The 10,724-nt window shown below is 43.1% G+C and overlaps 1 protein-coding gene across 1 annotated transcript in view; it reads left to right on the forward strand.

The window, feature by feature from the left end:
- Positions 1–9,642, forward strand: part of PCBD2 (pterin-4 alpha-carbinolamine dehydratase 2) — a 35,235-nt gene extending 25,593 nt beyond the window's left edge. The window contains exons 3-4 of the mRNA XM_032783253.2: positions 4,114–4,194; positions 7,736–9,642. Of these exons, the coding sequence (XP_032639144.1) occupies positions 4,114–4,194; positions 7,736–7,831 (177 nt within the window). The 3' untranslated portion in view covers positions 7,832–9,642. The remainder of the gene's footprint in view (positions 1–4,113; positions 4,195–7,735) is intronic.
- The last annotated feature ends 1,082 nt before the right edge of the window (positions 9,643–10,724 follow it).

Consider the following 10,724-nt stretch of genomic DNA (forward strand, 5'->3'; position numbering starts at 1 on the left):
CCAAGGCACAGAAAGACTGTTGATCTCATCTGGTATGGTATTTCCTTTATTTGAAATAACTGCTTTTAAAACTTGATGCACAGATTTTAGAAAATGCTGCTGAGGTTCTGTGTTGTGGATGATATATATATATATATTCAAATTAAGATCTTAAAATGATGTCATCAGTGGTTATAGCTGCCACAAACAATCTGCTAAGGTCAAGGCCATGTAGGGACTTATCAGCATAAATAAAACACTTATCCACCTAGCAACAAGAAATGTTTTCGCTGTCTGGTAAACTGTACCCACCAATGCCAAGTGACTGTACTGTCATGTGACTCATGCTTGACAATGATCTTGCACTGCATACTGCTTAATAATTTTCATTATTTTTAATTAAAGTTGAAGAAGTGCAGACTCCAGCTAAAAATAAGGTTGGTTATGTTGCCGGAATCAGGTAATTACTTTAATTGATCACAAGATAGTTTCCTTGATCACCAATTAGACCAAATTACCGATCATGTTTCAAGACGTGAAGACATGTCCAAACTGATTGTGTAATAGTGTTTTCATATCTAATCAAACCTAAATATCTTTTCCTCCAGAGCCAATTGTATTTTGTAAAAGGAAGGTTATGGGCCTACAAACATAAAGGTGATCCATAAACAATAGAGTTCTAATTTATGTAATTAGAAAAGGATGTATTTAGGGGCTTTAATGGAGATTGCACTGGTGAAATTACTCAGCAGAGCTGCTGCTCATTTTCTTAGTGGGAGATATGTGCTCTTTTGTGCATAGTTAAAATAGGCTATAATCAAAATAGAAAAAGTCGTTTATTTTAGTAACGCAGAGAAGATTGCTTTGGGTAAAGCAGGGTTATATGTGTATGTGTGTATGTACATACTCCTTGTATATAATTGCACACACACATGATGTATGTATAAAATCATGGTTATCGGATCCTTTTAGCTCTGAAACATCCAAAAGCCTCTGCTGTGGTAGTTATGACCCACTGGAACGCTCATACTACCTGTTCCCAGGATTGAGCTCATAGGAAAGGACAACAGGACATTCCACGGAGGGCCCAGTGCTTAGGAATTCATTCCCTCTTATAGTTGATGAAAACCTGAGTTTGGCTACCTTCAGGATGAAGTGCAACTTTTAAGATAACTTTCCATTTTTAGCTGTGGTGATGATGGGGGACATCAGGGTCAGCTAACTGGTGATTTCTGGTCAAGTCGGTAAGCGGAGGGGAGAGGCACAGGGAATGGTTTGGTAAAGTTTAATGGTCATGATGTTTGGTCATCAATTAATTTGTTCTTTAATGTTTTTTCCATTTGAACTTAAGAGTGAGTGGTGATGGTTATGCAATAAAATAAAAATATCCATGGAAAAATATATGTATGTACTCGTGTGCGTGCACACACGTGCGTATGTCTGTACATCGATATAGATACTGGCAGTGCGTATATGGATTTGGTCAGATTTTTCTTGAATTCCCTCCAGTTTTCCCTGCACTGCCTGAGGATAAAAAGGCAATCTAATTTCAGATGCGTTTCTGACTGCAGCAGTGGCTTTTAAACTATCCTTTGGAGGCAATTCTAGGTATAATTTGTATGGTCTTGTAAATAAAGATGTTAAGGCTATGGGTATTTAAAAAAAATCTTTAAATAAAATTTAAATCTTAGAATTTTGAATAAAGCTGTATATTCCCTAATGTCTAGTGCTGAGTTTACTGCTTTATGCTTTGAAGCATCTTGTTGCAATGCTTGAAATTTTTGAAATGTAATTGTTCACTCCAAGTAAAATTAAACCAAACTAGAGCTTCAAGGGAAGTTAGTGTTCCCAATTTTTTCGAATGTTCTTGGGTCAAAGAAAAAAGCTTTTTAATTGCTGACAGTTTGGTGGTTTCCAAATGACAAACCTCATTGGAATAATTTGCTCTGATTGTAACGTTTGCATTCATCTGACTGGCAAAATGACTTACAAAGTCATACTTCATCCAGGCACTGATTCCTTTTCTTAAAGTGTTTGTAATTTGTGAGAGGAAAAAAAAGACTGAAACTATTATCAACCATTATGTTATTTATTGACCACATGTTTGTTTGAAATGGCCATTGCTTGATGGACCATATACAGGCTAGTCTATAAATTAGTGCTTAAAATGATCTAAACAGGTAGGTCTATGTCAAGATACTAACTTATGGCAAGTATTTTAATATGAACCAGATTATGTACATGGATACAGGGTTTTTTTGCTTTGCAGTTTTAATTTAGGCCCTGATCCTCCTGGATGGACTCCTACATCTGTGCAGAGTCCATTGACTTCCCTTGGTCTCTGGGCAGGCATAGGGGCCTACCTACATGGGTCCTATTGCAGAGTGAGTCCTTGATTTGCATGGATTTTTTTTTTTTTTAATGCAGAGATTTTCTGCAAATATTTTTGGCAAGGGCCTCCCACATTTTCTCCTTGAGCCTGTGATTAAATCCCATATCATGGGGGAGTGTGAAGAGAAGAGGGTGGGGGACTGGGAAGTCTGTATTCTCTCATTTAAACCAGAACATTTTCTCATAAAGGAGAGAAGTGACCTCATGTGGCCAACCTCCCTCCGCCCCCCTCCAAAATAAAACAAAAATGCTTACATTCAGGGAAAGTCACTGGAAATGAACTCTGTTCCTGAAAAATACACTGTGTCTATCAGAGGTGGGCAAACTATGGCCTGCGGGACTGTTCTGCCTGCCTCCCGCATTCTTGGCCGGGAGGCTAGCCCCGGCCCCTCCCCCACTATCCTCCCTCCCTCACAGCCTCAGCTCGCTCGCTCTGCTGCCGGCGCAATGCTCTGGGCGGCAGCGCTGTGAGCTCCTGGGGCAGCGCAGCTGCAGAGCCCATCCTGACCCGGTCTCTGTGCTGCGTGGTGGTGGCATGGCCGTAGCACTGCCAGCCACTGGCGCTCCAGACAGCGCAGTAAGAGGGCAGGGAGCAGGGGGGGTTGGATAGAGGGCAGGGGAGTTCGAAGTGGTGGTCAGGGGGTGGGGGTGTCGATGGGGTCGGGTGGGAACGGGGTTGAATGGGGGCAGGGGTTCTGGGGGGGCAGTCAGGAAGAAGAGCGGGTTGGATGGGGTGGCAGGGGTTCTGGGGGCAGTCAGGGGACAGGGAGCGGGGGTGTGTGGATGGGGCAGGAGTCCCTCCTGGGAACAGGGGTTGGATGAGGCAGGAGTCCTGGGGGCGGGGGGGCAGATCAGAAGTGGGGGCCAGGCTACGATCCCCTCACCTAACCGGCCCTCCATACAATTTATGAAACCTGTTGCGGCCCTCAGGCCAAAAAGTTCACCCACCCCTGGTGTATATTGATAGTATAGCAGAGTGTTTAATTTGGAGGAAAGGTGGGGTGAAGATCTAGAGACATAGAGGTATCTCCCTTGGGTGAATATTTAAAAATATCTGATACCTATTGCACACCGTGGGCAAAATAATTGTTCTTCATCAGTATCTTTGGATAAGTCATTTTGGACAGAATGATCGACTAGTATCCAAAGAGAGAGAGATCTCTATCAGCACCAGGAAAATTACCACAATCCCTTTAGTTAGTAAATTTTTGTTAGTAAATTTTTAACAAGGGACCATGACTTGGAGCAGTATCCCACTGAGCAGAGGGGGTTGTAACCCATTTCAGGAAGAAGCCAGCTAATCAGAAAGCCATGAACTCTGGGAGTTAGGGTGACCAGATAGTAAATGTGAAAAATCTGGATGGGGGTGAGGGGTAATAAGGGCCCATATAACACCCCGCCCCCTGCAAATATCGGGACTGTCCCTATAAAATTGGGACATCTGATCACCCTACTGGGAGTTCATCCCTGGAGCATGTGCTGCAGAATGCTGCTTTAGTAAGGGAACGGTGAAGATAGAATGGGGAGTCATCCAGGGAAGGTGGAATGCTCCAAAAGGTGACGTACTCAGAGTACTCAAAGGGGTAGGGTACAAAACAAATTATCTTTAGGTCCCAGTACACAAGGGCCATCCCTGTCATTACATATCACTGGGCTTTTGGAATATATCCTTGTAGATCCATAACACTAACCTTAACGCACGTTCCTAACATGAAATATTTCTCTGTATTCTTTTTATCCTAGGCTTTTGGATTTATGACACGAGTTGCTCTGCAAGCAGAAAAGATGAATCATCATCCCGAATGGTTTAATGTGTACAACAAGGTAATACAATGAATAACCTTTTAGGGACCTTTATAAACAATTTACTAGACCAGATCAGCGTGTAGAACATCCATTTCTGTCCCTCCTTTTCACATTAGGAAGCTTCTATACATCAAAAGAGATAGGTCAAGTCACTATCTCCTTTGTGGATTTTAAAAGAATATTTGCAAAGAAGATCCAGTCCTACTGATGGGCAGAATAAATTAGCGTTTTGTTCGTGTGTGTGTGTGTGTGTGTGTTTGTTTTATCTTAGACTGGGCTGATTTTCTTCCTGTTGTCATCGTGGTAATGTCCTTAACATTTGACACACTGTGAAAGTGTTTAAACCTGCCTGTTTAATTGTTCCTGCTTTTTAAACTTGTATATTAAATAGTGAAGAGATTGTCTAGTCAGTGGTTAGAGAGCAGGGCCGGCTTTAGGAAGTGCGGGGCCCAATTCGAACATTTTTGGCGGGGCCCTGGCAGGGATGACTTAAAAAAAAAAAGTGGAAAAAAAAGCTTTTCATTTCTCTCTTCCATAACTATATGAATAATAAAATTATATATTATATACATTGCATCATATATGCTCTTGATTGGCTATTAATGACTGCCGTTTCACATGTGTGGGTCCCCGCCACTCCCTGGGGGTATGCACATGTGTTGGTCCCAGCTGCTCCCTGCTCCCCTCATTGAAGCAGGTGTGCAGGGTTACTGCCCTGGAAACTGGAGGACAGCAGTGGACATGGGGCTGGCTGGAGGCAGGGCAGGGGCTGACTGGAGGTAGGGTCTGGCTGCAGGCAGGGCAAGGCGTGTGGGGCTGGTTGGAGACAGGGGGTGTGGGATGGGCTGGCTTCAGGCAGGGCCGCAGGGGGGTGCAGCAGGTGTTTGCAGGGCTGGAGATAGAGGAGTGCGAGACTGACTGGCTTCAGGCAGTGGGGTGCAGCAGGGGTTGACTGGAGACAGGGCAGGGGGTGCGGGCTGGGCAGAGTGTGCAGAGCTGGTGCGGGCAGCAGTGTTAGGGGGGCTGGCTGGCTTTGGGCAGGGCTGCAGGGGTGTGTGGCAGGGGTTGGCTGGAGACAGGACAGGGTGTTTGGCAGAGGTGGCTGTGGGCACGGGGTGCAGAGCTGGCTGCAGGCAAGGGGGGCCGGACTGGTGTGGGCAGGTCATGGGGTTCAGCAGAGGCAGCTGGAACCCCAGCCCTTTAAGTAGCCCCCAAACCCCCTTATAGCTCGCCCCGGACCTTTTAAATAGCCGCGGGAGCGCTGGGGAATGCATGGGGGAGGCGGGGCTCCGGCGGCTATTTAAAGGACCGGGGTGGCAGAGGCACCTGGAGCCCCGGGCCCTTTAAATAGCCCCCAGAGCCTCTCACTGCCCCAGAGCTCCAGGGGCTATTTAAAGGGCCCAGAGCTCCAGCCGGGGTCGCGGGGCTTGCCGCGCTCTAGCCGGAGCTCCAAACGGGAGAGCGGGGCTTGCTGCGCTCCAGACGGAGCCGCCGGGCTTGCCGCACTCTGGCTGGAGCGCAGCGAGCCCTGCAACCCCACTCTCCCAGCCGGAGAGCGGCAAAGCCCCGCTCTCCCGGCTGGAGCTCGGCCAAAGCACAGCAAGCCCCCCCATCCTGCTCTCCCAGCTGGAGCCCCGGCTGGAGCGTGGCAAGCCCCGCTGCCCCGGCTGGAGCTCTAGCTGGGAGAGCGGGGCCACGCCGTGCTCCCGCTGGTGCTTTGCTTAAAGTAGCGGGACCATGGAAGACCCTGGAGCAGACCGCAGCCGGGGACCGGGGTAAGTTTAAAAAAAAAAAAAAAAAAAAAAATTAAAAAGGTGCCTAAGGCGCGGGGCCCTCTTAGGCGTGGGGCCCGATTCCCCGGAATCGGCCTAAAGCCGGCCCTGTTAGAGAGGCAGGAATCCATAGTTCTTCTCTCAGATTTCTCACCACAGGCTGTGTGGCTTGGACACATTATATAACCTCTTTGACCAAGATTTCCTAAAGTCTAAGCCTAAAGTTAGGCTCCTAAATCCATGTTTAGGCCATCTAGATAAATATTCTGATTTTTTCAAAGCTATAGAACGCTCATCAGCTCCTTTTGATGCCTGTGGAAGTTAATGGGAGTTCAGAACTTTGGAAGATCAAGCCACTTGTTCCAGTGCCAAAACAGGAGCCTGGAAAGCTAACTTAGGCCTGATATACATTGGGGGCAGGTGGATCGATCTAAGTTACGCAACTTCAGCTACGTGAATAATGTATCTGAAGTCGACATACTTAGATCTACTTACCGCAGTGTCTTCAATGATGCTCTCCTGTTGACTCCTGACTGCGCCTCTCGCCCTGGTGGAGTACCGGAGTCGATGGGAGAGTGCTCGGCGCTCAATTTATTGCATCTAGACTAGACGTGATAAATTGACACCTGCTGGATTGATTGCTGCCCGTTGATCCAGTGGGTGATGTAGACAAGCCCTTAGACTCATATCTTGAAAATCTTGACTCCGGTGTCTCAGTGTAGCTGCCTGTAAAGTCAGTTATAAAATTTATTTAATTCGTAGTGGTTTCATGAGAGCAAATATTAGTCAGGTGCATTGAGACCTTCCAATAAAAGGCACCACTTCAACAGCCAAATTATTACTATCATTTTATTTTCTAATAGTTCTCATTTTGTTCTATTAACTATTTTTTTCTTTAGTCACTGATAAATATATACCATGCCTATCTAAAACAAAACAAGGGACAAGCAGAACGATGATACATATACATAAAGCAGTGTTTTTTCTGACTGGCACAAAGTGCCATGTGTATTTTTTTTAAATGGGATTAATTGGCACCAAAATGGTCTAATTCTTTTTTAAACAATAAGGCAAAATTAAATACATTCTAACTATCTCATTTAAAGAGAGACATTAAGTGATGTTGGACAAAGTGTTTATCTCACACTCTGGAAGAGTGTCTTGACTTCCCAGGGTGTTTAGATTTTCTTTTTTGCAAATCCCTGCTACACATGAACAACTAACAATGTAGCACATGACTTTTCTTCTGGGTAAGTCTAAACAAACTCATGCAGGCAGCCTGTATCTTAGCAACATGTACACCAATCTGTTTATTTTTTCCTTTCAAAACTAATCTGCAAAGAGCTAACCAGTTTCTTCACCTTTAAGATACTGATTTTTATGCACCAGTCACTTATTTTGGTGTTTGCAACTTGGTCGATGACCTGAATTCTTCATGAAACCAATATGTGAAATTTAAATTTAAAGAATGAGTAATTTAATCGGATGCTGCCTCTTGGATGAAACCCAAGAGCATGAAGCCTAAATTACTTTTTTACTCTGTGAAGTGCTTCTTTGGTTAGTCTCCAGATTCTGCTGAGCCTGCTCACCTTGCAGCTGACTCATGTGATGTCTTACAATTTGAAAAAATAGTAAGATTCCAACTCTTAGTCTGCAGGCAGGGTTTTTTTAAACCAATTAATTAAAGATCACTCTCCCCACAAAAAATTTCAAATTGAATTCTGATCAGTCTTCACTGAAAGCTTGGAATGTAAATTGTAATCCACATCCTTTCCTTTTGCTTACAGGTTCAGATAACTCTTATTTCCCATGACTGTGGAGGACTGACCAAAAGAGATGTGAAGCTGGCTCAATTTATTGACAATGCGGCTGCTTCTGTGTAATAACTGAATGTTGAAAATATCATTGCCTTCAGACTGCTTTATATCTGAACCTTATCATTCATTCAGTGAAGGGTTCTACATTCCAAATTGCTGCTGCCCTTTGTAGTGTAAAATGATGTGTAATAAGACTAGTTTAGCAGCAACATTTAAAAAGAAACAAAAACTCATCAACCTGAGTCTGAGAAAACTGCCAAATCCTTATACTTATCGTTACTGGTCACACGTACAATACATCAGACAAAGCAACAAAAGTAATTTTGAACTATCCTTCCTTAGAAATTAAAATAAACTTTTCATGTTAAAAACCCAAACCAGAAATGTGATTCACCATTATTCCACAATGGATAAAAGCCAGAATGACTGCTGGAAGCCTTCCAGAGAGATAAGAATTCTCCGAGCCCCTAGCCTAGTAACCCTGCAGGGAGTAATAGCACTGGGGTACTGCCAAGTGAGCGTGCTTTGTTCTTGATCCCAGCCAGCAGGACATTTGGTAGCTTTCTTTTTCGCTGTACTCTTGTATGCAGACACCAATAGTGGTGAGGTGCTTTTCAGACCTGTCACCTTCCCAATAGTAGGATATTGAGGGCTTGATCCTGCAAGCTGCTGAGTACCCTGGAACTTTATCTGTCAAAGCTCTTAAGGACATGTTGAATTTTAAGCACCTGAATAGACCTGCTGAAATCACTGGAAATACTCATGTACTTGGGGGAAGTGCTTAAATATTTTGATGGATTGGGGCCAGAGAACTCAATATCAAATCCTTATTTTGTAATAGCATTCTCATATTTTATTAAAGCTCATCTATAGGAAAGGGGAGTGTGGACTAAGCCAAGTTTCCATCACACCAATAAGTGCTGTCAGCAATAAAGGAAGCAATGTTGGCAGGGTTTTCTTGATAAGGTGCGCAGGGCTAATCTAAAGTTATGGTGACCCATTTTCTTATAGTTAAAATAATTTGTTTGTAAATCTTGTTCTAGGAGCTACAGATCCTACCAGCTAGGTTTAAAATCCATTTCTCACAACATCCCAAGGTTATAAAGTCTCTGGCCTTTATTCTCACTCAGACAAAATTCCCACTGATAGCGGTTGGAGTTCTTCTCGTGTAAGTATGACAAGAACAGGACCCTCTCTGCAGTACTAAGTGTACTCAACATGCACAATCAAGCCTTTCTAATAATTATGTTGCTGCTTAACTACTCAGTTGATTGACACCTTATAAATGTCTAGATAGGTAGATAGAATGACACCAGAGGCACAATTAGTAACTACTAAGAAACTAGATCTATATTGATTCATGTCATTGTCAAAGCCTTTTTGTACATATTAGATTTGTCCTCTCCCAATACTTTCTGGATGCAGTGCAGTAGCTGCCATCCAAATATCCCCATCAATAAATTTGTAAAATATGAAGCACAAAATAATTAACATATGCCGTATCATGCACTTACAGACAACAGTTGATGAGATTTTTGAACTGAGAAGGTTTTTAAGTTAGCATCCATAGGCTATCAAGTTAAAACTAAAGAGAACTAGTCTAGGTTTTATGCTCTCAAATGCCCATCCCTTAAAATCTTTTTGTATTTGTGTGAAATTAAGGATTTCTTTGACATGATTTTAAAGTGATCAGTGCTGGAGGGAATTACTTGAAAAAATAACTGTTGTCTTTTATTACCCACTGATAAATAAATCTGGTCCGGAAGGTTTAACAATGCCTCTCTAATAAGCCCTGAAAACTATTTTTGTTTTTTAGAGCTGAGATATTATGGGAAAGCTTTGGATAAGAACAATAAAATCTAATTCCTCCTCTGTAATTTTGTACCTGTATAATTATTATATACGTGCACATATGTGACAAAGCTGTTTTGGCATTAGCATAACTTATATCTAGTTACTGGGAGGTCTTGGGTTTCAGATATTAATATTTATTTACATTCTCTTAGAAAAAAATCCCCACAAATTCATTGAGAGCTCAGAGCAGTAGTCTTTTGTGACGCCTGGCTGTACAGTGTTGTTATTTTTTAGGTCTGCTGCTTGGTGATGGAGACTAAGTGAAATAAATAGAAAAGGTGAGCAGCGCATTACTGCAGCATAGCTTTTTGGGATAACATTTGTTTAGCTTCTGCCTCCTGCTCCTCTCCTGGTTATTGCAGAGGGCAGTGAGGTGCCCTCCGTGAGTATTGCTATATAAACTTTGTTATCTTATAATGAAAATAGTAGTGAAAAAATGCTCATGTCTGATCAAAGACTGTTGACTTTAGAGACAGAATCTATGGGGGAAATCCTGGCTCCTTTGAAATCCGTGAGAGTTTTGTCATAGGCTTCAGTGGGATCAGGATTTCACCTTAGCCTCAGAAGCAATTTCCTTTCCTCCTGTTCCTCTTCAATTTTTTTGCTAAACTGCTATTGGCTGCTTCTCTGTCCTGAACTCCATGATACCTGCAGCTCCTCAGCACAAAAAGAAATGATGTTCTCCTGGGCTTTGGTTTGCCTTACAGACACCATCTCCTTCTTTCATTACCAAAGTCCGGTTTTTAGGTTTTTGACAGAATTCTTAGCATTTTTGAATTGCATCCAAACTGAGAATCTTCATCACACCTCCCTCTCCTTCCCCACCCCCCAATCCTTAGCTTTTGTAATAAACTAGCTGCTTTGTGTGAAGCAAGTGGCAATGGAATCTTGGCACTCTACTAACTATTCTGAAAAACCTCTGGCTTCCCTTTCTGTGTCTGGGAAAGATTAAGGAAACATAAATCAGCCATCTAGCTCGAGTTCGCAGTTTGTGCGTGTATCTGTGTCTCTCAAAATACATTCCTGTATATGAGTACATACACTCTTGTTATACATTGAGAGAATGTGTAGAGAACTTCAATAACTCAGTTATGTGTTAGGGGTT

This window comes from Chelonoidis abingdonii, chromosome 7, assembly GCF_003597395.2.
Source record: "Chelonoidis abingdonii isolate Lonesome George chromosome 7, CheloAbing_2.0, whole genome shotgun sequence".
Classification (NCBI taxonomy): domain Eukaryota; kingdom Metazoa; phylum Chordata; order Testudines; family Testudinidae; genus Chelonoidis; species Chelonoidis abingdonii.